Here is a 24,338-nt window from a genome sequence, read left to right on the forward strand (position 1 = left end):
TTAACTAGAAAAGTATTGTGATAGAGATATTGAGGCAGTTGGAGTCTCTACATTTCTTGAAGTCTTGAATTTCACTTGAATTTGTTGTCATATTGTCTGTCACATAGGCTCCAAACTGGGCGCATTTGCTCATGCATTTCGTTTTTGTTGCCAGACGACCGACATCACTTCCGAATTTCGTCCTCGTTTTGAACTCTAGAAGTAGTGCCTGCAATTCATTCAGTAGTTAGAAGATAGAATCACTTTAGTGGGCGATTGTCTCAGTACTACAAGATCTAGGGTGTGTGAAGGACAATCTGTCTCAAGGTAAGTAAGTAGTTTCCAACGAGATGTAACGTAACGCTTTACAAGAGGATGGTATCCAAGTGAAGAGTTTCGTACTCAGACCTAATCACAGCCTGTCCCAGGAAAAGCCCTGGATGATAATAGAGGCTGACAGATCTAGAGCATCGAAAGGGACTTTGGTCGAATGAGACGAAAAATATAACCGAAAAGAAATCTTCCTAGCGCTGAGTAGGAATACCAGTAAGACTCCCAACAGGATGTTGCCAAAGTGAACCAACATAAATCTGACAGGTGAGATTCCTCTTAGGGAAAGATGGAGCATTTCGGCAGGGTTGTTCCGCGCGTTAGCTGTCGTTGGTCCAATACGCATGTCATTAAGCAAACATGTTTGCTACTCACTCATCATAACAGGACTGGCCCCCGGCACTATTTCCTCACCCGTCCAAATTTCTGCCTGGATCATTCAGCCAATGAAAGAAGGAAGATCAAGGTATGAACCTGCTTATCTTCTTCAGCGGCCCTGTCAAAACGTATCGTTTGTGCCTGTCTCCTCTAGAAGAGTATCACCTTTCCCCACAGTGTGGCATGTGGCCCTCAAGGGCTAGCAGGGTCTGGGGTATAGAAGAAAATTATTTAAGATCAGTTCAGTCCAACAGATTAGGGGACATCCAGGTCCGAAGAGCTTTGCCTGAAAATCAGCGACAGTGTTAACATGGCGCCTCTCTTCCGAGCTGACCAAGTCGGCTCTCTCATTCGACCTGCCTTCCTGCTCGAAGAAAGAGGCTCTTTGGGCTTTTACGACAGCAAACTATCCGAAGACCAGGCCGCTGCCACATCTGCCTCTATCATGTACGCCGTTCAGAAGCAAATTAAGCTCGATATTAGGCCCATCACCTCTGGCGAATATGAGAGAACTATCTTCTTCAGCGGCTTATTTGAGAATCTTCAGGGGATGACGGTGAGAGATGACCTCAGGGTTCCTCAAGACTTCCGGCCCAACCTGCCAACCTTTATCGGGTTAGCTAAGATGGGATACAATCACTTCTCCGCCGTGCCCGCCACAGGAAAGATCAAGTTCGTGGACTCGGCTTACCTTCCCGCCTGGGAGATGATCAAGAAGACGCTCCCGCAAGAACGCTGGAAGGATTGTAAGATGTCAATACCGTCCATCTCCTGGCAACACATGTACCTTGCAAACGGCACAGCATTTGCCCCTGGGGTTTACACCTCTGACAAAGATTACTTTCTCGACTTGGCGGCAGCATTTCGTTCAGAGATCCAAGCTCTCTACGACGCGGGCCTCCGATCCATACAGGTGGACGACCCGAATTTGACTTTCTTCGTCACCAAGAAGTTCAGGGAGGGCCTCAGGGGCGACGGCGTTGACCCTGAAGCATTGCTGGATCTCTACATTTGGGCGCACAACCAACTTCTGAGAGATCTACCATCTGATCTGCATATGGGCATCCATCTTTGTCGCGGCAATATGCCTGGTCAGCCATCCTTTGCCAAAGGATCTTACGAAAAGATCGCCGCCAAGGTCTTTCCCAAGCTCAACTATCAGACATTCTACCTGGAGTTTGATGATCCTCGAGTGTCTGGACACTTTGAGCCGTTGAGATTTGTTCCGCAAGGAAAGAACGTGGTTCTTGGTCTCGTTTCGACGAAGGTTGCAGACCTTGAGAACAAGGATGTATTAGTGAGGAGGGTCTATGAGGCTGCTGAAGTCATGGCGAAGGGGCAAAGACGGAACGTGTCAGATGTGTTGGCAGATTCGCTCGCCGTGAGCCCCCAGTGTGGCTTCGCTAGCTTCAGTATCAACCATGGTGTTGCTACTGAGGACAGAATGTGGGAAAAGCTCGTTCTTGTGAGAGACGTGGCCAGGTCTATTTGGGAAGATGCCGTTTGATGAGGGTTTGCGCTCCAAGTCAGTTCTGTATTTATGTCCAACGCAACCATTGATCGAATTAAGAACCTAAGATAAGCAGATTTTACTCAGAGGCTGTAATTGAGTCTGTTCCGTTATGACTCCGACTGACCTGGACATGCGGCGTACATCCATCAGAGACGTTGAAAGCTCGGGCCATGACGGGATGGCAGTGTTAACACAACGTACTTCGAGTATCGGCGCAGGGGGTGACTTCAAACTTGAATGACAAAAGAGAAATGACGATGTTGACCTCGTTGACTCTCGAATGGTACTGTCTCTAGAGTCTCATTTAGTCTGTAGCACAAACAAAAATTACTGATCCCAAGTCTCGGGGTGTAGCTTGGTCCATAATGATTTGAGATCGAAGGCGGCGTTCCAAACAAGCGCCGAGGCCGAGATTGAAGGTGGGCCGCGGAGCCATGTCCCGGACAACGACCTGTTCGATGGCCGTACTTTGGGATCCGTCCCTCATTCGCAATTTTTCTTCAGAGGACTTCACTCTTAGAATACCCTGTATCATTTAAAACCCCGAAACCGAGCAAGATGGAGTACGGAGAGAAAATGGGCGGATCGCAACGCAGATCAGCGCTTTAAGGGACCAAGCCTCCATGCCCTTACATCAACCTCGATTTGTGCGTTGGCGGCCACCTTTGGCCAGCGACTGACTGCTTGACTTTTTTAAGTCAGATGTCTAATGTTATCATGTCTTTAAGAGAAGCCGTCTTGCGGATTGGGGTGGACTAAAAACGGATATGCACTGCAGAACTCCGAAGCAAGGCTGACCTGGGCCCTGGCCCTTGAAATTAACCAGAAGTTGAAGCGAATCAGGTAGCTCTAAATTAGGTAAAAATATGTGTTGAACTCAAAAGTCCAATATCCCAGTCACGTCGCAGGCAAGTTCAATGTGTAAGTCCTCAGTAAAAGTTGAGTTTAAAGTTGATGGTGAATCCGTGAAGAGTAGCAAAAACAGACCTTATGTAATCATGCCGAGACTGCAGGGATACCCCACCATGATTGAGCGACAGGGATACATGGGAGGGACTTGCCCCGCGCATCGAAGCTCCCCACCAAAAATCAAAGCTGTCGCGATTGACTTCGAGAAAGTCCCGACGTCACTTTGCCATTCCGTGCGCCTGGCCGAAGAACGCATCTCCATTTCCTCGAGTCTCCTCCGCCGAACACGAACCATGGCGACTATCGGAAGTCTCCAGCGCATTACTGCTGACAAACTCTCCGCTCTTCTATTGGCAGAGCAGGCTGCAGGCACTTCGTCTGTGGCCGTCGTTGACGTTCGCGACGATGGTTAGCTCCGTTCCTGTCCCCGACCAAGCAATCCGCTTGATTGCACTGCTAACCTCTATTCTTCCCATAGATTACCTCGGCGGTCATATCAAAGGGTGTATCAATATGCCCTCTAGAAGTCTCGATGCTAGGATGCCCACCCTCATGCGCCACCTCGAAGGCAAGAAGACGGTTGTATTCCACTGCGCCTTATCACAGCAACGAGGACCCAGTGCTGCCCTTCGATATCTCCGAGAGCGCGACCAGAATCTCGCCTCCAAGGCTTCCTCTGGCTCGGCGGAAGACTCGGCAGCTACGGAGCCACAGACAGTATACGTTCTGGATCGCGGATTCGTCGGTTGGCAGGAAACTTACGGCGGGGACGAGCAATTGACCGAGGGATATAGCAAGGAGCTCTGGAAAGATGGCTATTGGATGTGAACTTCTTCAATCTAAATTTCATGCTCTCAAGTCACTGCGTGTCTAGGAAAAGGAACGAAGTGCTTGGTAGCTCATTGGGGGCTTGCTCGGTCTTCCGGGTGCGACTCCGTGTCTCACGGCCCATGGTAGCTATGTCGTACCGGCTTGCACAGAGGATGTCTGCCCTGAATCCCTGAGATGTAGCTCTTTCAAGCCAAGTGGTGATATGAGCTAAATCCCAAAACTCGTTCTGCTCAGTGATTGGAATAGGCCGGTAAAGGTGCATCAGATAATCGAATGTTTGATGTCAGAACTCGCATTTCTCGCCTTTGAGATGTGTCATTTGACTAGAACCTGGCGGTACTATCTTACAATCTCGACCACGTTCCGTCAACAAGAATCTCAAGACATGCACTCTACTCCTAGGCCAGTCCCAAAAGTCTGCAGGAAGCAAGTTCTAAGTCCATTCAAGGATCTGGCGGCGAACTTAAACCTGCTGTTAAGTCCTCCCTGTGCTTCTGATTTCCTTTAGTGCCCGGAAAGGAGACTACCAAGGCACCCTAGTGAATATGCTTAGACTTCAGGATATTTGGTGTCGACCAAGGTACACCAAACCTTGAACTCATTCAACGGAGTGACATCAGCTCGTACTATAAGGTATGTCCACATTCTATCTACTCGAGTTTGTACGTCGGAATCCCTTTACCTTACATCATTACACCGCACCACCTAAACTCACTCTGCAAGCCCGAAACACATTTCTTCAGTGCTCTCGCTCAAAGTCCATCAGACCAAGAATACTTCACTGAAGGTTCAGCTCTATTATAACCACCACTGAGAAAGAGGCAGTCGCTATACATATCACGGGAGAAACAGGTTGGATTATTGTCGCAAGCGTTGCAATGCTGACCTCGACATCGTGAATTGCATTTGTGGCTCATGCTGTTGTCGTTGGTGAACAGGACGATCGGTTGGCAGGTGACAAGCTCTCGTCTGCTCAATTCGCAGCCACCTGGTGTCTGACGTTTCTCGGATTTATCATCCTTTCGACGCCGATGCTAGCCTATTGCATCGTAATCCTTGGTCTGGCAATCATTGCTATTGTCCCTGGCTTCCTCTTCGGATCATGCATCGAACCCGTCTGTGATCCTTTCGATTGCAGCAGAACTGTAAACGCGGCCGATATGTTGCTTACTGCCTTCTTCTCATGCCATCATGCCCTCAATTCCTGGCTGAACTACAGTATGTGGCTTGTCGGAGACGAATGCAAAGACTCAAGCTCCGCGGAAGCTTTAGCGCCGAAACCTCAGGTTTCAGAGAAGGCAGTCGAACACAGAAGCGGCAAGCCAAACTTGAAGGGATCGAGGTAAGTATAATACACTTTCCCCGACGGAGTCTTCGGTAGGTACTAAGTTGACGACACCCAGAGCACGAGACTTTCCGACAACTCTACATGTACACTTCGGCAGAATGTACCTAAGATTCATCATTCTTAGAATTGATCAAAGGTACATCTCAATCCAGTTCAACATTGGCGATGGAGGGCTTATAAAAGGCACATTTCTCGGACATGCTGCCTTCCAGTATTCATTCACCCTATGAACACGAAATTGCATTAAGGCCAACTGTCGGTCCCCTTAAGGTAGACAGTCGACATGTGATATTAAGTACCTTAGTAACATTGACACTTTCCTTCTGGCCTTGTGGCTAAGTACCTGAGTACGAGTGTCGTGCCATCTTCATTGACTCCGCATTTGAGTGATGTGCATTGCCCAGTCTGACATATCACCATCCGGCCAAGATGCCATGCTAATTCAGTCGCGGACGGAACGGCAAATCTTTTGATTCCTGGTCGTGCTAGGGGGAATTGCATCTCCAGATCCTCGCTCTTACCCCAGGGCCCAAGGCGGAATTCGGCTTCGCCCCTGTCACCTTACTCGCCTTGGCCGCCTTTCAAACTCAAGCCAAGCCATTGGCATCCTCAATGTCCGGGGACTTCAGCCAGTGTCTGATGTGAAAAAAAGTCATGGGATCGGTTATAACTTGAGCTTGATCATGAAATGCATCCACGGTGTTTGGGCGATATATCCAGCCACAACTCTACTCGTGAACACAAGTCCCGACTTGAATCACGACTCCATAGACTCCACGGGAATACAGCATCACGGTTCGTATGTTTGAGCCAAGAGACCAGTACGTAGCAGGTATTTCTTAGTCTAAGGTAGAGTAGCTCTTTGGCCCGCAGAACTGCTGACTTCGGCCAGACTAGGGGTTAATGAACCCTTGATTTTCTCATCTTCACTGTTCAATGATCGACATGCTTAAGATCTACTCAGCGGGGCCACTTCCAATAAGCCCTTGGCTTTGAATAAAAATTAAATCATACGTGCCCTAAGTACCTCGATTCCATGGATGGTCGTGTCAAACAGTCAAATGCTAAACTACGCGCCGATTGCAGGCCACCAAGCGTGCGTTTTTCTTATGCTGCATATGTAGTCTCCTCCAATTGGTGGGACTATCAATTATCTCCAAGATTCAGAAAGAGGATGCTTTGAAATGTCCTTAGTTCGGACTTCATTTCTGCGCCAACGACGATGACTCTTAGGATTTCAGGCCCTCAAAACAGGAAGCTACGGAAATTATCCAAGCTTTCCAGCAACCAGGAAGATTTCCCACGACTCAAAAATCATTATAGATACCTTAAATTAATGAACCAAGAAATCATATTCTGAAGGCATCTGACCTAGGTCACAATGCTCGATGCGAACCATTTCGCGAAAGTTTACCGCTTACCTTACCTATTGATGACGCTTCATGGTCTCTGGACTGAAGTTTCTATAAACCCTCTCCCCCGCAATCATTATTAGGACGAGAATGCTATATCCAAACAGCAACTTTTTACATCCTCAAGCTTTTTCCATCAGGTTCAACCTCATTTAGAACAATGCTTAGCAAGATTGGAGTCCTGGCCGCCGCTCTTCTGGGGGCCCTTCCCACGACATTAGCATGTTTGGGGTACGAGGGCGGTTTGCCCAAGGCCACTTCCAACAAGCAAATATCCGCTCCCATCTATGTGAAATCCGGTGAGGTATTCGACGGTGGTTGGGCCAAGTATGATAGAAATCCCACCTCTTGCAGAGAGCAGGTGGAAGGAGGTACGATTGGGGAACCCATCCTTTCAACCAAAGTTCCTGCCTTGCGCTCTACTATCTATATGCTTACAGTAGTATAATAATCTTAGGAGAGAAAGACACAGCTTTCGTTTTACAGAAGGGTGCCACCCTGCGAAACGTAATCATTGGGAAGACTGCTGGTGAGGGCGTTTACTGCCTAGGCGGTGGATGCAACATCGAGTTCGTCTGGTTCGAAGATGTTTGCGAGGACGCCATCTCCATCGTAAGTCCTCAAACGATATGATTTGCACTCTCTGTATCGCTAATCCTATGGACTATTCAGAAGAATGACAAAGCCGGTGACGTTACCTGGATCGTTGGAGGAGGAGCCTACCACGCAGCCGACAAGATCATTCAGCATAATGGCTGCGGCCGTGTGAACGTGAGTTACACTATCCCTATACATACCTTTGAATGCTATTGACTAACTTTCGAAACGATCATCAACTTCTACGCAAACGACTACGGAAAGGTCTATCGCTCTTACGGAACGGTGAGTTACTCCCACTTTTACTCCCACGGAGGTCTAGCCGAAAACTTACCACATGATTCTAGTGCGAGAAGTGCGCCCGTGAGGTCTACATTGAGGGCGTGACTGCCCGCAATGGAGGTGAGGTTGCTGGAATCACCAAGGCCAATGGCGATAAGGCAACTCTGGTAAACGTCTGCACCGATGCCAAAACCCCTTGCCAGAACTACAGTGGTCCTGGCGTCAAGGATGGCCCTTGCTGAATGCATCATATCAAAGCTCAGTCTTTACCAATGACATTCAGAAGCCGCAGGACTTGTAAGGTGGGGAATATAAAGGTCCTTCTTCGTTATTCCAAACCCTATGAGTCTTCATGGCACAAAAGATACCTACAGCACTTAGTTGGAACATGTATCGTCTAGTTCGTCTAAATCGAAATCACAATCATTTGTATGTGTAAAATGCATTTCTACCCGCTTCGATGCGGCGTTGCTAGTCCTCAGTATCATGAGAGTATCTCGGCCCATAACTAAGTAAGTAAGTCAACAAATGCTTCGGGAAAGAAGATCAACCATCCGACGCTAGGACTTTTCAGGCTCCGTACATGCCGACCCTACCTGTTTGTCCTGTAACAAGCGCTTGGTGCATGAAACTAGCGTTGCACTCTGGCGACTTGCAACGGCAGCCGGGCAGACAATCCTATCAATCCATCGCATGTTCATAGGTAATTATTTCGGTGTGGTATTGACCATGTAATTAGTTTCTGACTACAAGTCTCTACGTCTGCCTTCGCGTAAGGATCGACGAGACTATTGCACGCCAATTCCCGCCATGTGACCATGCTACCGAATCTTTTATTCTTTATGCCACGACCAATGATAGAGGCTGTGATGACGAGGTTTATCTGATATAGATCAACCCGTGAACTCCGGCAGATCCTATATCAGCAGAATGCGGGGACTGTCAACTTAGATACGGCGTGTGGATAAGCCCTGCTACTCCGAGTGGCTACCACTTCCGGGTAATGCTTAGCCGCGGAAGCCACACCTCCAGACTCACCGAGCGGGTAATGCTCAACCGCGATATACATCTCTACGCGGCCAACCCCATGGTCAGTGATAAGATAGAACAACCCTGCTTGGATGTTGGACTTCCGCGGAATCAAGAATATAGGTGAGTCTAGTTGATCGGCGACTGAGAAGCTGAAGATAGGGATGTTTCGAAAGATGGCACTTGTTGGAGGTTTGGTGTTCTGATTGAGAAGCATCAGCTCTAGCACGCCTCCATCTTCGATAGGTCCTCCAAGTGCCGAATCCCTGAGGAGATGTGTTGACGACATATAAGAAGCAGCTGCCTCAAAAGCCTATGGGAGCTGTTACTTTCAACGTACCATCAGTACCGAGAGTCAAACTTCAGTAGACGATACCTTACGTCTCAAATATTTAATTGTAAGTAAGTCCACGTTCTAATTTATTCACCAAGCTAACCAAATCACAGTATCGGCTTAGGTCAGAGATTGCATTCAAAATGGTTCAGTTCAGTCTCACCGAAGACCAAAAGGCTTTACGGACCAAAGGGGCTGCAGTTGCAAAAGAAGTCCTTACACAAGCTTACGCGGATTACTCCAAGTACCCAGACCAACTCACGCGATTCCGTGCAACTCGACCTTACTACGCCAAGTTGGTGAAAGCGGGGTTGCTCAAGGCATTTGTCCCCAAAGCCGCGGGTGGCGATGCGGATACACTTTTGGAAACTGCCTTCCTTTTAGAGGAGCTTTATGCAGTCGAGTCTAGCATTGTAATTCACATAGTTGGCAGTGCTTTAGGACTATTGCCTCTGGTTCTTGGTGGCACGACTGAGCAGAAAGAGAGGTTCTTGAAGCCATTTCTTTCTGGTGAAGGCGACCCCCTGGCGAGTCTGGCTCACTCCGAACCAGGCGGCACTGCCAATCACCTTGAGCAAGGAGGGAAAGGTCTTGGAGTAACTGCCAGGAAAGAAGGGGATTTCTACATTGTTAACGGTGAAAAGGTAAGAAGCTCACATAATTCAGACCCCCTATAACCATATAAGTCTGATCTTGCAATAGCTGTGGACGACAAACAGTGCCGGCTGGGATGGCAAAGGAGCCGAACTTACATGCCTCTGCGCACGCTATTCTGAGGATGGTGGCTCAGAGAAATCCGACGTCAACCCTGTGGACAACTTGATGGTATTCCTCGTGACTCGAGAGGTCGTGGCTCAGAATCCTCCGGAAGCCTTTGAACTTCTCAGCGAGCCTGAGCTTTTCGGGCACATCGCTGTCACCGGCCCCCACACCCGATACACTAACTTCAAAGTCCCAGCTGACCACGTTCTATTTGCCCCTGGCAAGGCTGGGCCATACATCGAACAAGCCTTTGGCATCTCTGGAGCCCTAGTCGGGGCCATGGCAGTCGGCACCATGCGCGCCGCTTTTGAGAAGGCACTCGAATTCGCAAAGAAAGATCATCGCGGTGGATCTATGCCCATCATTCAGAGACAAAGTCCCGCAGACCTGCTCATCAGTGCAAAGATCAAGATCGATACCTCCCGAATGTTAGTTTGGAAAGCCCTCGATAGCTTGGACAATGGTCCTGGCGACGCCAAGGCTCGATTTGAGTCTTGCCTCACAGCCAAGATTTACAGCAGTGACTCCGCAGTCACCTGCGTGTGGGACTGCATGCAAGTGGTTGGCATGTAAGTCGCTTCACTCTTGAATCTAGTATCTGAATGTATTCTTACCTGACCAGGACCTCATACGCCGAAAGCGCTGGCTTCTCGCGCCTCTTGGCCGATGCGGCCGTTTTCCCCTTGTTCGATGGAGGCAACGTGGGCATTAGACGACGTCAGTTCCAGAAACTGATGTGTGAGGAAGGATATAAACCCTGGTCAAACCTGTAGTCATCATGATATGAGAGGCACTAATGTTTCGGTCCCTTCGGAGACTTCCAACACCAATCTATTGAAGCTATGGAGATGACAAACCTCAAGCTGGGGGTCTCACTGTTAGCACACCTTGACCGCTCAGATTTAAATCTATTCTGTAGCAATGAAAGTTTAAGAGAAGAATTTGGCACTACGGCAGTCTGGGACCTCAATTGCAGCATGATTCCCATCAGTACCACTTAAGGTTTATTGGGAGGAATTTATGCGAACAACTACCGCAGCGACCGGCCCCCAATACGGCTACACCACCTTGTTGGCATGACGATATTGTTCTAACTATCTCAAGTGTTATTTGCATTCCACTCTCACCTTCTACGTTCTGCTTTAAATAAATCAGCCTGTTCCAACCTCATTTTTGTGTCATCATCAAGAGCACGATTGCAATCCCATCCGAATTCTTCGACAAGTCCGTCGTAACTGTTGCTCAAGTCATGGATCCTCATTTGAAAGCCTTGGTCAATCACTCCGTGACCATGGCTACCGTATTTTCCGCAGTCGTGCTGGCGGTTTCGTTTATGACGGCGGCTATCGACATGCGCGAGGATAGTATGGCGCCAAACCCCCAATGTCCGACCAAACCGAGATTGCGTCTAATCTTCTGGCTTCTTCTCTCAATTATCCAATCAATCATCATGCTCCTCTGGATGGTAGGCTGCGTCTTGATTGTGCCAGTCGCGACCGTGCAAATAGCTATTTACTGCCCCGTCGCGGTCATAGGCTTTGTCATCCAACAGACAAGCGGGCACCATTATGCCGCCGGAGTAGCTTCTCACATCTGGGATGCTGCTACTGGCTATGGAGTTGCGCCTTCAACTTTGAGAAAGCGCTCCCTTGTTGCTACGGTCTGGCTTTCAGGTGGTTTTTGGCCGAGGCGGCAGTACCAAGACCCGGAAGCACAAGAGCTGATGGACAAGTCTTCGTGCGGGGACGAAACCAAAGAATGAGCGATGGAAGATCCTCAAGAGCGCATCTTTGAGCTTTTTAAGGCTTGACAGCGACGAACAAGTTGTGGGAGGCGCTTGTGTAAGGTCGTTATGCTGAGGAATGGCACGGAACGGGATGTGACGGCTTAGCATCTAGACAAGTGCAGCAAATGCGGGTGTTCTTCAAACAATGGCGCATGATTTGGTCGCTATTTTGAGGGGATTAAAGGCTGGCACCAAGCTTTCATATCTACTCTCGGGTCTGACTTCGCGCTTGTGCGGTGCATAGTTGAAGTAAAGAGCTCATTCTACAAGTGCAGTTCTTGCTTCATGAGCTAAATAATTATACTAAGTGATTAGATGAAAGTATTAAGCAATCAACTGAACTCCTCGCTATGCAAGATCCATCATTTTTACGTCACAGCGACAGCCCCAAACACAAATTCACAAGATGACAATCTTTTTGCCGAACATCCAGGTCTTATCGAAGCCCACTGTCAAAAGGTAGAGCATTCTCGCCATGCAGTTGTCTATAGTCATCCCAAGCCGCGCAAACCTCGCGTACGTCGTCAGGGATCTTACTTTGCTGAACTTTCTTTGGCTTGACCAGGAAGTTGATGTAGAGACCAACGCTGGCATGCCACGCAGTATGGCAGTGGAAACTCCAAATTCCCGGGTTTTTGGCTTCGAACTGCACAACAAGATTGCCGTTACGTCGGAGAAGTTCCGTGTCGGCGCGGGCCGGATTCTTAGGATACTTGAGACTGCCGTTATAGAACCCGTCTGATTCGCTCAGGATCTGGAAGTCACCGCCATGAATGTGCATCGGATGGACAGAGAAATGGTTGTTGAGGATAACACGAACATGGCGGACATCGTCAGGAATCGTGGCCAAGATGTGTTGGGGGTCCTTGAGATACTCGGCATGGCCATCTACCGCCTCAATGTACAAAGGACGGCTCCAGTCGGCTTGGAAAGTGACGTTGTTCATCAACCATTCATGGTTGCCGCTAGCGTTGGCTCGAAATTCGATGTCGTAGAGCAATGTCAAGTCGGGCTTAGGAACACGCTTCTTATAAATCGGCTTTTTCAAGTGAAGATCAGGCTAAAAAGGTAGCGTGGGTTAGCACGACGGCTTACTTGGAGGGGATATAGCACCGAGTGAGTACTTACATCACCACATGTCGAAGAGAAGTTTGGCAGAGCCGCAACGGTCTTGGTGACTGGCACAATCGTGGAAGGCGTTTCGTCGTAGAAGATAGTGCCTAGTGTCTCGTTGACTTTCGTGACAGCACATTGGATTCTCGAGCGCATGTAGTACGACCGCGTCGGGTCTCCATTTCCCTTTACGAGAACTTCAGCTCGCATGCCGACGCCGAGGATTATGTACTCCACTTCGTAAGGCTCTACGGGCACGAAGTCCATTGTGGTCACAATGAGCTTGTGGCCATCGATGGAAAAGATCTGCATAGCTTCGACACTTGTGTTGATCAACCGGAGTTTGTGCACTTTGCCAGACTTGAATCTCAGCGATGCGCGTGGGGCATTACTCTTGCAGGTCGTGTTTGCGGGAGCCAATGAGCAATTGAAGTGATTCATTCCGTTGATCAAGTGGTTGTTCGAATTGGGGGCGTAAACACTGGTATCGTTACTGGTCGATATAGCATCCGAGGCAATCTTCTCGTAAGGGTAGTGATAATAATCGGAGAGTGTAACAGGTCCTAAGTCGAGATCGTATTCGACGTGAGAAGGGCCGTAGATAACCATAGGACCCCACAGCCCTCCACCATACTGCAGTGCGTGATGGCCATGGTACCAAGTCGAGCCATACGTGCTGGCTCTCCAGCGATACGTAAAGCTTCCACCAGGTACAATGGGGCATTGCGTGATACCGCTGACTCCGTCCATGAGCCCAGTCCCTTGCTGGTGTATGCTACATACAATGTAAGCGTGAAGCCCATCAAGACTGTGTTATTCTTAAGGAGTGTCTACTCACCCATGCCAATGCATTGCTGTGCCTTCCTCCGGACCCGTGATGTTGTTATGGACGGTGACCTCGACAATATCCCCCCAGTTGGCCTCAACGAGAGGCCCAGGGAACTGGCCATTGACAGTGAGAAGTGTCTGTTCTGCAGGCGATGATTATGATCAGCCACTGACCAAGAATATGTGGTGAAACTACTCTGCCTCGCTAGATCGACGTGAAGATCGTCTGAAGGCAAAGTAAACACCGATGTAACGTACCAAATCCATCCGGTGCAAGGACAGCCCGTTGTATCGTCCATTCATATTTTCGTACGACGCCAGTGTCAGGCACATTCTCAGGATCAGATTCGCATGTCCGGCTACCCCACGGCGGGCTAGCTTTCTTCTCGCTCGATTTGGCCCCCAAATATCGAGGCAGGCAGGTTGGAGTCGGCGTACTTGTGGGAATACTCGCCGCAGTCCCCGAGAAGGCATCCACTGTATGCGAGATGCCCGAAAGGAGGCCGCACAACCTTGGAATATGTTAGTGCTGACGGAGAATAGGCACGGGTGGACAGAAAACGTAATACCTCAAGGCTATCAATACTGAAGACTTCATCTTGCTATCGAAAGTAGAAAGCAAAGGTAATGATAGTTGGGTCTGGTAAAAGTGACAGACAAGCGGACCAAAGAATGCGACACAGACGTCTGCGTACAACTTATAACTGATGCATCAGAACTAACAACACTGCCATCTCACTTTGTAGCTCACCTATTTGAGAAGGCCTCGACGGAATTCGTCGAAGCGCCTAGCCGGGCGGCGACATTCATGATCCCAGCGCATGGGGCTAGTTTGCCCCAAAGACTTCCGCCAAGGGTAAAGAGAAAATAGAAAGTCGGAATCCCAGGGTCGTACGGTGCTTCCGGGGTGGCACGCTCGTGGCTTTCCCGTCGGGTTGGGCTGAACGTTGAACGACTGGAAAAGACATCGAGCTGCATGTGGCTTGAAGCTGAAATGCCAACACTGGAGAAGTTGCCGCACGCGGCCATCGCCACAATTCCTGACATGCATGGTTGCCATGCCGCTAAAGCACGGATCTGCCGGTACGCTCGTATACAACTGGTTTACCAGTTTGCTTAATTTGTTATTACCTATTCAATGGAGCTGGGGTCTGCTGCTGTACTTGTTTGCTATCGACCTGCAATTCGCCTGTCAACGAGTTGTTGCCGATGAGTTGTATCCCTTACTGCAGCAGGTGTGCTTAAATGGTCTCAAGCACCCTCGATTTCTTGATATCTGGTCTCGGAAACTTATTAGCTCTGTGTCACTTCCGTCGAAGCGTGGCACCGCAGGGCCGGGTCTAGGGCTGTGGAACGAGCTAGGCTGACTAGATCAAGTTGAGCGAGTCGACTGACCGGCTGCGCAGCGGCTTCTGTCGAATGGGAATGGCCACTAGAACAAAGGATTTAAGGTAGGAGCTAAATGTTGGTTCGCATCAAATGATCTAGCCAGAGATGTCAAGCTGCTTGCATCCTGCATCGATTTCAGCAAAGAGCTGCCAACTATCTTTCAGATGAATTTCTACTTTCATTTTCTCTGCAGTGAATGGGACGCTTCTTCCAAAGACGCCAAAAAAAAGCCAGCCCATTGGCGCCAAGCTCGAAACGGCTTCGAAGGCCCTCTGGCCAGAATTCGTGGTAAGCCACGATAGCTCCAGGGTGCTAGCTTCTCATGCCTGGCATCCGATGAGGCGGTATCTCCCCAGATTGTCAAGAATGTGCCGCAATGTCCGGGCTCGAACGGAAGGGGCTCGCTATCAGCCTAGCGCAAAATGACTGCGGAGATGAGAACTCTTGCGCATACTTTGGTGCTACCAATTTCACGTTGGCGTTGGTGATTTCGTTTCAAGGGAGCTGTGATAGATAGATACGGTGGCAGGCAAGAATTCGGTGTTTGAAACTGTTTACTCTGAACTCCCAGTCACCTACCCCGTGATATTCCAATTTAGAAACAAACGCCCTATGCCAACAGCCTAGAAATCGAGAAACGCCGCTGAATGCTTTTGCTATTGCAAATGTGCTTTCAACAGATGAAGATGAGGTATCCCTGGAGAGAGAGAGAAAAAGGGAATGCAAATAAAAGTCCTAAATCCGCCAGAAGTCCTTCTGTCCAACCTGCTTGATCTTCGCCAGTGCAACCAGAAGACCCCCCAACAGCATGGAAGCGCCAGCAAATAGTTGCGCATAGAGGAAATTGCCGTGATTCAACCCAACAAGACTTCCACCAATAGGAGGACCAGCGAGACAAGCAAAACTGACAATGGTGAATACCATGCCGATCCGGACTCCGAGCTTTGACATGTCCGACGTGACCTCCCCCATGGAAGCCGTGAACAGCGTCTGCACTGCGTTGGCAGTGAAGGCGTATGCAATGACCCAGACGTAGAGTCCAGCCATGGAGCTCACGGCGATCCAGGCAAAAACGTTGAGACTGCTCAAGAGCAGTGATATGACGAGTGTTCTGAGAGGCTTGATGCTTTTGTCGGCGAGATACGGGGGGATAAGTCGACCAATGATGCCCACGGCTGACATGACGATGAGGACAGTCAAGGCCCCGCTGTCATCTAGGCCGAGCTTGTTGCGACTGAAAAGGGGTACCTGGTGAGAAAGATGTCAGTTCACAAGTTCTGATAGAAATGCAAAGGAGACAGTCAGCGAAAGTACGTACATAATAGTATGCAAAGTAAACACCCAGCAAGGCGAAGAACATGCCAATGGTGAATAGGAGATACGGCAGTTCCTTGAATGCTGACAGCTCGAGCAGGGGGCCACCCTTGCGCGTCGCAGCCTTGGGTCGTGCAATGAGGTAAATGACGATGCTGTCAGCAAGAACCAAGAAACCCATGGTGCGAAGCGTCCACTGGATTCCCGTTCTTGGGATCATCTCTCGGGCGATGATGGTGAAGATGACGGCGCCGATGGGGGCACCGCAGGAACTGATCCCGAGCGCTAGACCCCGCCTCTTTGTGAAGTATTGCGAGACCAGCCAGACAAGCGCGGTGAAGTGCATGCCATTGCCAATACCAGTGGCGATGCCTTGTGAGAGGAGAAAGTGCCAGTATTTGCTGGAGAATGAGGCTCCAAAGATGCCTCCGACTTGGAAGACGATGCCGGTGATCAACGTGATTCTGAAGTGACCGGCGTCGATGAGTCTGCCGCTCAGTGTTCCCAGTAGAAAAAGGAGGAAAATCTGCATCGATCCGATCCACGAAATATCCGAGCTTGAACTGTCCGGTAAGATTTTGACATATGATGCTTGGAAGACACCAAAGGCCGTTATGAAGCCGAAGCCGTCTAACACGAGCAGGAATGCGACGAGGACTTGGAGCCAGCCTTGGAAACCACCGTCTGGCCCGTCGATAGTGGGAGGTACGAGTTCGGCTTTTTCTTCGTCTGCTTGTAATGATCGTTGCTGGCCTTCGGAAAGACTCTGGCTTTGTGGTCGGACATGATGCTCTTCCTTGCTCGACATGATTACTTGGCTGTGGCTGTAGGTTGTGGTGTGGGCGTGGTGGTCGGAAGGTGTCAGTTGATGATGCTCATCGTATTGCACGCTTTGGACAACTGGTAGAGGTGGGAGATCTTTCTCCATCATGGTGATGTGAATAGTAAGCAAGTTGAACTTAGTCTGTCGAGCAAATATCGCCGAAGATTGGGAAGCAAGTCGAGGAATGAATATCAAACTCTCGATTGTGGGCCAAGTACTAAAGAAAACGAGGGGTTATCACGCTGACAAAAGGAAACCGAGATTCTCAAGACACAGAATGCTGTACCGAGCCATTGGTTCTTTTACGGCAAATGGAAAATAGCTCTCAAAGTCTCCGGATACGGCATGTAATTGAGTTTACCAGACCAGCGCCTCGCTCACGACGCCGGTGATGCCAGCTCAGCCTGGCTGACTGGGGCAAACAGCAGAGATGGCCGGAATGCGACGGGCGAACCAACAAGTTCTAGATACTTGATGATGGATCATTTTCCCAGCTTCACGAACCTAAAATCGGATGGGCTTAGCTCGACAACTTAGGTCAAGACTAATTCAGACGTGTCAATCCATTGGCTGGACTGCTCTGGGACTAGTAGCCGACAGCCATGTCAAGCCTCTTCAGCCAAACGACACGGTTAGGGCTAGGTCGTGTTACGTTCCAAAGCCTTCGAACGTGGGAGGTACCTCCACAGATTCATGGAGCCCACCAAGTTCCCATCTGCTCTTTAGCAATCAGAGAATTAGGGGACGCACGCGCGAGGACTGGAGAAGCTAAGCATTCGTGTCCATCATGCCGGTATAGCCGGTGTTGATCTAGTCTCATCGCTGACACGAGGTAAGACAATGCCTTTGCCTCAAGCGTGAGGCCACCAGCTGTGCTTATTTTGATTCAAGTCAGGTAAAGTAGTTAGACCATGGAGAAGGGCAACGCGTACCCTCGGCTGCTTCTGCAGGTGCATGCAGACACGGCCACTCCCATGTAACGATGCATACCCATGGCCAGACTCCAGCCTTGGCTTGTGGTAGCTCAGCCTAGACGCCACAGTGCACTGCGATTCAAACCTGGGCTTCGACAATGGGAAAGTTTCCGAGTAGCGTCGTGAATGCATGCGGCATACTACAAGATATCCAGATGGCATTCTCTAAGGAGGTTCCTGATCTAGGCCAAAGTGAATTCCAAGTATAAGAAGAATCTCAAAGACCGGCCCTGATGGCTATGCATTATCTACAACCCAGATCATCCTTCTCATATAACACAATCAAGCATCGTTTCCTTTCTCCTTTCTCAAGTTCACTTCCATCACCTCACGGCATACACCCTTGGTATAACATCTCTAATCAACCATCAAAATGGCCATCTCAGCAGACACCGTCCCCGTTTCTCCCACAGACGCCAAGAAGCCGGCATCCTCCACCGGGAAGCTCATGGCGAGACCGGTCCTCCAACTCCGTGCTCCGACATACAGACGCCCGAGTCTTGGCTCGGAGCTCAAGAGCCCCCTCAGCTCCATCTCTCCCCTCAGTGTCTCGGACTTGAGAAGCCCTCTCAGCCCCCTGAGGCAGATGCGCGTCGAGTTCTCCGACCTTGAAATCGGTTCTCCCATCGACCCCGTCGACCTGCAGCCTCCTGAACAGACGTTGAGGAGCCCTGTGAGCGCAACCAAGAGCCCCTTCAGTGCTTTCCATAGCCCCTTGAGGAACGCCAGCATCGATGCTGTTATTGATGATGTCGTCGAGAGAGGTGAGTTACATGCATCATTCGCACTTCGAGAGACGTCTAACTAACATTCTAGACGTAGATGCACCTACTATCACAGAGACACTCCCTACTCCTCCCCTTGAGCAGTCTACTGAGCAAGTTGCTCACAAGATTTTGGATGTTCTCCAAGCCTTTGGACGACACATCATCCCCGAGGGCCAGGAGAACCACGAATGGCTTGGACGCAAGATGTTCCACGGTCGTGTTGAAGAGTACGTCAAGAAGGGAGACTCGGTCAAGATGATCATCCCTGCTTTCCCGTGGAAGAGCATCAACCGAACCGACAAGGTGACGGGTGTCCTTCCTGATCTCGGAGAAGATCTGGCTCTCGCAAGACTCAACGATCTCTGCGTCGAGATTGGCAAGGTCTACACCCACGGTGCCGAGGTTCACATTGCCACCGACGGGTTGGTCTTCAACGGTAAGCCTTTCCACTTCTGTACAGGAATATTCGAGCCCACTCACTAACTTCCCAATCAGACGTCGTCGGCATCTCAGACGATGAGACCTGGGAGTACGGCGCCACTCTCATGGACATGGCCGCCCAAAAGGGCTACGACGGCATCAAGCTCCTCCGCGTCATGGACTTCCTCGGCCTCACCAACGAGAACGAACCCCTTACCAAGGAAAAGTACATGGAACTCGTCGACGAGAGCCGCAAGACCCTCGAAGCCCAATTTGGTGACCCAGACAAGGATGTCCGCGCCATGATGGAGACCGACAACGACACGCTCATGACCTACCGCGGCTTCATCCGCTTCCTCGAGACGGACCTCCGCAACAGTCCCGTCGCAGCCCACGCCACCTCGGGCCACAAGTACCGCAAGGTCGTCAAGGAGGTCGCCATGAAAATGATGATGCGCGCCGAGTCCTTCACCAAGATCATCCTCGCCACCTGCCCCGATCACGTCCGCCTCTCCATCCACCCCTCCAGCGGCGCCGTCAAGCTCTCCATGCCGCTGCTGGTCGAGAAGCACAACCCCGACGGGTTCCCCCGTACCCCCTGGCACAGCTCCATCGCCGTCTCCCTGGACGGCGGGTACCGTTCTCTGCACGCCAAGGACGTCCGCGACACGCACGACTTGGTCATGCGGGACGGTCGTCCTTGGTGCTTCCGCGAAAAGTCTGAGCTCTTTGATCTCGGCGAGGATGTTGAGATTGAGCACCTGTACCCCACTGGTATCGAGGTGCGCCCTTGCGAGGAGAAGAATGGAGAGGTTAAGCTCAATGAGGCAGCTCGCGAGAAGCTGGTGAAGCTTGCTCAACTCCAGCCTGTTACCGTTGTGGGCTTTGAGAATGCGCCCGAGTTTGTCGTCGTAGGCCAGGAGTAGACGCAGTACCCGGTCATGGTCTAGAATTTAGAGGGAAGGGCGGTATTCATTATTGGGGCATCATCAACGGTAGTGCAGCATCAGGCGTTCATCCACGCCGCCATCAGCATGGAAAGGAGGAGGCAGAGGAATATGATTATCCTGAGGAGAAGGTATCTTGATAGGCGCAGCTCGCTGCCGGGTCACACGGAGTCGGGCGTTCTGTAGTTGCTTTTCCCTGCTAATTAACAACGCCGTAAAGGCAATTAAATGAGTAACACATCAAACATTCTTCAAGCTCGTGCTATTAAAGGTGGCTTACAATGAGTGATTATACGGGTGCTTGTGGTATGAGAGAGGACGGGGCTTCGATGGTCGAATCCCCACAATGGTTTCCTCCATTGTGATTTCCCCAGATACCTCGGAGTCTGCAAGGTGGATCTAGCCGATCTTACCACGGCGACGGCAGATGTGAGCGGCCATATGATCCCGCACTGAGCAGTCAATCTTCTATTTACTAACTTGGTATTCTACGCCTGGTCCTTGATCTCCCTTTTTATCTTTGTAATTATTCCCGGTCCGCCGTACGTCAAGCCAGTGTACACCATGGCCACGCTGGCGCCCGCGTTGAGAATCTTGAGCGCCTGCTCTCCATTTGTGATGCCGCCCGTCGCGAAGATGACCTTTCTCGGGGTATCCTTACCCTCAATCAGATCGTGAAGCTTGCCGGAGAGGGAGCCGTCTACGTCAGGAATGGCGGCCGCCTCCTCGGCCGAGCCGGTCTGAAGGGTCTGGGCATCGAGCTTCTTGCGATATCTTCCGACCAAATCCAGAGTCCTGCTGTACATGGCAGGTCCCGAGTATCCGCCTGTCTCCTGCAGAGCCTTCTGCTCCTTGGCGGTAAGCTTGATGCCCTGGGGAACGATGCCAGTGCGACGGTTGGTGGTGTTGCCCACGATGACGCCGTCGACACCGCTGCTACAGACGGCCTGGACGATGCCCTCGAGCTGGGTATCCTCCTCCTCGTCAGGGGAAACCTTGACCATGACCTTGGGGGGAACCTTGCGGTCCACCTTGCGAGCCTCCTGAACGACAGCGCTCAACAACCTCGTCAAAGGTTCCGTTGCCTGCAAATCGCGGAGGCCAGGGGTGTTGGGGCTGCTGACGTTGACCACCAGGATATCGGCATACCTAGCAAGACGCTGCACGCAGTAGACGTAGTCCTGAGCGACGGCATTGACATCCTTTTGGTCCGTCTCCTTGTTCTTGGCAATCTGCACAGCCAGCAGTCTGCCGGGGAGCAAACTGCCAGCAGGAACACCAGCATCGCCATCCAGAACTTCCTGCTCCGTCGCGCCAACCTTGCGAGCGAACTTGCGGACGCGCTCCCTCAGTGTGATAGCCATGCTATCGGCACCCCGCGAGTTGAGACCGTATCGGTTGATCATGCCGTCGAGACTCGGAACGCGGAATACGCGAGGGCGGGGGTTGCCGTCCTGCGGGCGGGGCGTGCAGCCACCGACCTCGACGATGCCGGCACCGAGGGCGAAGAGGGCGTCAGGGATGTCGGCGTGCTTATCGAGACCGGCGCTGATGCCAATGGGGTTGGCGAGCTTCATACCGTAGACTTCGGTCGCCAGAGCAGGATGTTCGGCGAGGGTTCTGTCGCGCTCGCGGATGTGAAGGCCAAGATCGTAGAGGGTCTTCATCATGCCAGTGCCGGCGTGGTGGGCGTCCTCAGCGTCGCTCCAGGCAAAGCGCATCAAGATGGGCGCCAATCCGTGGATCGAGGCTCTGGTGTCGGTGACATAGAGATAGGAGACGTAGAGGGACCCGGCGAGGGCAATGCTGTACAGGCCAGTCTTCAGACCCGAGCCGGCCTGGGATTCTGTCGAGGAGCCGGTGCCGGTAGAGGCATGACGTCGAGGGATGTTGCTAGGGAGTCTGGGACGGACGACGGCAGGATTTCTGGCGGTTTGGAGGGCGGACTGCACGCGGCAGGATCGCATGCAGATGGATGCCATTGTAGAGAAGAGTTGCCGGTCCTAGCCAGCACTCAATGGCTCAGCGTTGGGGTGGATTTAAGAGTTGTGATCTGGGCGAGGTCAAGGGCCCGAAGGCGGAATAGGCGCGAAGTTTGGGTTGCGCATTTGGCGTCGCTCTGGCACGGGAGGACAGTGTCGAAACAGTGCCAACAGACACGGTACAAAGTCTAAGGTATTTTTTTTTCTAAGAATAAAATCGTATCAGATCATGACGTTCTCCATGTCTCTATGGGCCGTCTCCGTCTCCGTCTAGCCCAAACGCCGTCCCGATGCAGTACAAAAGAGAATGATGCTGCCAAAGAATGTCTAGGATATCTATGCTTTCCCGCCCCGCTCGTCTCTGGTATTTAAGCCTCCATCTTTACCGCCCTCTCAGGAGCAGCCATGGCCTGCACCGCATGCGTTCTCTCTTGGACTTCCTCTGCCTCCTCGACGACTTCGGCCTGTCTGTTCAAGAAACTCAGATAGGTCTGCCACCCAACTGCGATCACGCCCGAGAACACGCTGCGATATTCCATCGGGATGAAAGAGAAGCTGAAGGCCGTCACTGCAGGCCAGAGCTTGCACGAGTTGACGATGCTCACGGGCACACATTGTCGGATACGATCGATGATTTGATCAAAGTTGTCGCCTGCCAAGAACGCCTGCATGCCGAAGAAATACGAGTTGAATATGGGTGTAAAGCACACCTGGTTCACCACGACCTTGGTGGCTAGCGAGAGGAGTCGCGAGGCGTAGTTGAAGTTTTGGGAAAGGAAGATGAACCTGTCGCGCACAACACTGTGTCAGTCGCTATCAGAACAAACGAAGCCCATGCGAGAGCCGAGAGCACGAGAACGAGCCCGAAGACGACCAGACCTACCACTTATAACTGGGGATAGAGGAAATGGCGCCAATGATCAAGGAGCGCATCGTCCGCTCGGGGTTGTAGTCGTTGCCGCTCATGTTCTGGGCGGAGAGGTCGGCGCAAAAGTAGATGACCAGAGAGCTGATGAACTGCGTCGTCAGAGGCCTCTTGCGCTGGGCTCGGGCATAACCCTCTCCGGCGCGGGTTAAGGGCCCGAGACGCTGCCATAACGGAATCGTTGTGATGGTGTTTGGCACGGGAATAGGATCCTCTGCCCTCTTCGGCTTGGGTGATTCGGTGCTGGAGTTGGCGCGGCGCTGTTGCTGCTGTGCCAAGCGATTTCGCAATCCTTGGGCCCCGGGTGTCTGGCGGCGCAAGAACACTCGGAACAGTGTTGTGGTCGTGGCCATGCTCGCTTCGGTTCGGTTTGGGTATTTCGGTAGGTGTTATTGAAGGACCATAGTCGGAGTTGTCGAGGGAGAGATTTGCAATGCGCCTCTTCGTCCAAGGTAAATTACACTTGGTACTGCGTAGGCAAGGAAGGGTATGCCGAGAAGTATGGCCGAGATGATCCCCCCCAAGGCGTAGGGCGGCATGGACACACGGTCACACACACACCCACCCGACACCCGACACCCAGTCACCCACACTTGGTGACTGAATTCCGTGCCAAGTGGACTGGAGTTCCTGGACTGCCTGCTGTGCCCGCCTGGACCCCTGGAGAGCAAACCGGGAAAGTGCGGCAGTGGCATTGCCGACGCCGATGGCGGCCCTTCCGCCGGGGTCCGGGCCCTGTGGGGTGGGGCCTTTGAATGTTTCTCTTCTTGTTTCTGTTTGGTCCGTTGTTGCGTGCTTTTCTCCTGTACCTTTTCGGGAACCTTACGTAAGGTGGATCAAGGCACGTGCAGCTGCCAGAGGTAACCGGCCCTGGCTACGCGCCATCCGCTGCCATCTGTCCGCCCCTTACCACCACCTGGCAGCCGCCATCAGCTGCCCCTCCCCCAGATGTCACTTGGGAGCTGGCGGGGCAGCTGTGCGTCCACCTGCGCACCACCTTTGACTTACACATTGCGAATCACCAAGTCGTGTGCTCCCATCTTGTGATACCCTTCCTGCCTTCTTCTAACTTGTCTTTCTCTGGTAAAGACTAGAACTGCAATAACACCAGTATTCTTGCTCTTCAGCCGTCGTCAAATTACTTACCGCAAGGCGATTACCGAAATCATCATGACAGCGCCCTAGACTGCGCCCAAGTTGTACGAGGCTACCAGGCTGTGGTATTCCTCGCCTCTTCCGTGCTATCCCCTAGATGCCTTGCCTGATCTGACTGTTCAGTAGACTATAGCGAGGTTTCGGTGTCGAGAAGGAGAGGCGTTATACTCAATACTATCACGTCGGTTACTTCCATGGCCTATTACACAGC

At 51.3% G+C, this 24,338-nt stretch overlaps 10 protein-coding genes across 10 annotated transcripts; 6 read left to right on the forward strand and 4 right to left on the reverse strand.

Annotated features, from left to right (window-relative positions):
* Nucleotides 1–997: 997 nt before the first annotated feature.
* Nucleotides 998–2,194, forward strand: BDP55DRAFT_733183 (uncharacterized protein; the record flags this gene model as incomplete). Its single annotated transcript, XM_060580047.1, has 1 exon — nt 998–2,194. One exon carries the CDS (start codon nt 998–1,000, stop codon nt 2,192–2,194), a length of 1,197 nt encoding a protein of 398 aa, XP_060424311.1.
* Nucleotides 2,195–3,283: 1,089 nt separating this feature from the next.
* BDP55DRAFT_772522 (Rhodanese-like domain-containing protein) lies at nt 3,284–4,368 on the forward strand. The gene is made up of 2 exons (XM_060581142.1): nt 3,284–3,517; nt 3,588–4,368. The coding sequence occupies exons 1-2, from the start codon at nt 3,403–3,405 to the stop codon at nt 3,935–3,937; spliced, it is 465 nt and encodes a 154-aa protein (XP_060424312.1). The 5' UTR covers nt 3,284–3,402; the 3' UTR covers nt 3,938–4,368.
* Nucleotides 4,369–6,860: 2,492 nt separating this feature from the next.
* Nucleotides 6,861–7,821, forward strand: BDP55DRAFT_636856 (family 3 polysaccharide lyase; the record flags this gene model as incomplete). The annotated part of the gene is made up of 5 exons (XM_060572937.1): nt 6,861–7,071; nt 7,158–7,312; nt 7,373–7,471; nt 7,562–7,582; nt 7,645–7,821. The coding sequence occupies 5 exons, from the start codon at nt 6,861–6,863 to the stop codon at nt 7,819–7,821; spliced, it is 663 nt and encodes a 220-aa protein (XP_060424313.1).
* A 1,264-nt stretch (nt 7,822–9,085) lies between these two features.
* Nucleotides 9,086–10,477, forward strand: BDP55DRAFT_562797 (acyl-CoA dehydrogenase/oxidase; the record flags this gene model as incomplete). The annotated part of the gene is made up of 3 exons (XM_060570182.1): nt 9,086–9,586; nt 9,645–10,273; nt 10,327–10,477. 3 exons carry the CDS (start codon nt 9,086–9,088, stop codon nt 10,475–10,477), a joined length of 1,281 nt encoding a protein of 426 aa, XP_060424314.1.
* Nucleotides 10,478–10,824: 347 nt separating this feature from the next.
* BDP55DRAFT_338120 (uncharacterized protein) lies at nt 10,825–11,715 on the forward strand. The gene has a single exon (XM_060566896.1). The coding sequence runs from the start codon at nt 10,954–10,956 to the stop codon at nt 11,464–11,466; it is 513 nt and encodes a 170-aa protein (XP_060424315.1). The 5' UTR covers nt 10,825–10,953; the 3' UTR covers nt 11,467–11,715.
* On the reverse strand, nt 11,697–14,091 carry BDP55DRAFT_338127 (multicopper oxidase). Its single transcript, XM_060566897.1, has 5 exons — nt 14,001–14,091; nt 13,690–13,943; nt 13,442–13,569; nt 12,619–13,378; nt 11,697–12,550 (listed from the first exon to the last, which is right to left on the reverse strand). Exons 2-5 carry the CDS (start codon nt 13,903–13,905, stop codon nt 11,927–11,929), a joined length of 1,728 nt encoding a protein of 575 aa, XP_060424316.1. The 5' UTR covers nt 13,906–13,943; nt 14,001–14,091; the 3' UTR covers nt 11,697–11,926.
* A 1,227-nt stretch (nt 14,092–15,318) lies between these two features.
* Nucleotides 15,319–17,230, reverse strand: BDP55DRAFT_679352 (major facilitator superfamily transporter). The gene is made up of 2 exons (XM_060576041.1): nt 16,139–17,230; nt 15,319–16,068 (listed from the first exon to the last, which is right to left on the reverse strand). Exons 1-2 carry the CDS (start codon nt 17,063–17,065, stop codon nt 15,556–15,558), a joined length of 1,440 nt encoding a protein of 479 aa, XP_060424317.1. The 5' UTR covers nt 17,066–17,230; the 3' UTR covers nt 15,319–15,555.
* A 943-nt stretch (nt 17,231–18,173) lies between these two features.
* On the forward strand, nt 18,174–20,314 carry BDP55DRAFT_592043 (pyoverdine/dityrosine biosynthesis protein). The gene is made up of 3 exons (XM_060570937.1): nt 18,174–18,695; nt 18,748–19,134; nt 19,194–20,314. The coding sequence occupies exons 1-3, from the start codon at nt 18,305–18,307 to the stop codon at nt 20,042–20,044; spliced, it is 1,629 nt and encodes a 542-aa protein (XP_060424318.1). The 5' UTR covers nt 18,174–18,304; the 3' UTR covers nt 20,045–20,314.
* A 6-nt stretch (nt 20,315–20,320) lies between these two features.
* On the reverse strand, nt 20,321–22,240 carry BDP55DRAFT_679354 (dihydroorotate dehydrogenase). The gene has a single exon (XM_060576042.1). It carries the CDS (start codon nt 22,045–22,047, stop codon nt 20,554–20,556), a length of 1,494 nt encoding a protein of 497 aa, XP_060424319.1. The 5' UTR covers nt 22,048–22,240; the 3' UTR covers nt 20,321–20,553.
* A 175-nt stretch (nt 22,241–22,415) lies between these two features.
* BDP55DRAFT_562746 (Mpv17/PMP22 family protein) lies at nt 22,416–23,325 on the reverse strand (the record flags this gene model as incomplete). The annotated part of the gene is made up of 2 exons (XM_060570179.1): nt 22,416–22,833; nt 22,931–23,325. The coding sequence occupies 2 exons, from the start codon at nt 23,323–23,325 to the stop codon at nt 22,416–22,418; spliced, it is 813 nt and encodes a 270-aa protein (XP_060424320.1).
* Nucleotides 23,326–24,338: the final 1,013 nt, after the last annotated feature.

Source organism: Colletotrichum godetiae, assembly GCF_030913485.1.
Source record: "Colletotrichum godetiae strain CBS 193.32 chromosome Unknown BDP55scaffold_59, whole genome shotgun sequence".
In the NCBI taxonomy this organism is placed as follows: domain Eukaryota; kingdom Fungi; phylum Ascomycota; class Sordariomycetes; order Glomerellales; family Glomerellaceae; genus Colletotrichum; species Colletotrichum godetiae.

Bases quoted from the DNA above. Each gene is read 5' to 3' on its own strand.
- BDP55DRAFT_772522 (XM_060581142.1), top strand. From the start codon at position 3,403: ATGGCGACTATCGGAAGTCTCCAGCGCATTACTGCTGACAAACTCTCC. The intron at 3,518-3,587 runs GTTAGCTCCGTT...TTCTTCCCATAG, and splicing joins CGTTGACGTTCGCGACGATG to ATTACCTCGGCGGTCATATC.
- BDP55DRAFT_338120 (XM_060566896.1), top strand. From the start codon at position 10,954: ATGGATCCTCATTTGAAAGCCTTGGTCAATCACTCCGTGACCATGGCT.
- BDP55DRAFT_338127 (XM_060566897.1), bottom strand. From the start codon at position 13,905: ATGCCTTCTCGGGGACTGCGGCGAGTATTCCCACAAGTACGCCGACTC. The intron at 13,570-13,689 runs GTACGTTACATC...CCTGCAGAACAG, and splicing joins CCTTGCACCGGATGGATTTG to ACACTTCTCACTGTCAATGG. The intron at 12,551-12,618 runs GTAAGTACTCAC...CTACCTTTTTAG, and splicing joins TCTCTTCGACATGTGGTGAT to CCTGATCTTCACTTGAAAAA.
- BDP55DRAFT_679352 (XM_060576041.1), bottom strand. From the start codon at position 17,065: ATGATGGAGAAAGATCTCCCACCTCTACCAGTTGTCCAAAGCGTGCAA. The intron at 16,069-16,138 runs GTACGTACTTTC...CTTTCTCACCAG, and splicing joins TTTACTTTGCATACTATTAT to GTACCCCTTTTCAGTCGCAA.
- BDP55DRAFT_592043 (XM_060570937.1), top strand. From the start codon at position 18,305: ATGGCCATCTCAGCAGACACCGTCCCCGTTTCTCCCACAGACGCCAAG. The intron at 18,696-18,747 runs GTGAGTTACATG...CTAACATTCTAG, and splicing joins TGATGATGTCGTCGAGAGAG to ACGTAGATGCACCTACTATC. The intron at 19,135-19,193 runs GTAAGCCTTTCC...CTTCCCAATCAG, and splicing joins CGACGGGTTGGTCTTCAACG to ACGTCGTCGGCATCTCAGAC.
- BDP55DRAFT_679354 (XM_060576042.1), bottom strand. From the start codon at position 22,047: ATGGCATCCATCTGCATGCGATCCTGCCGCGTGCAGTCCGCCCTCCAA.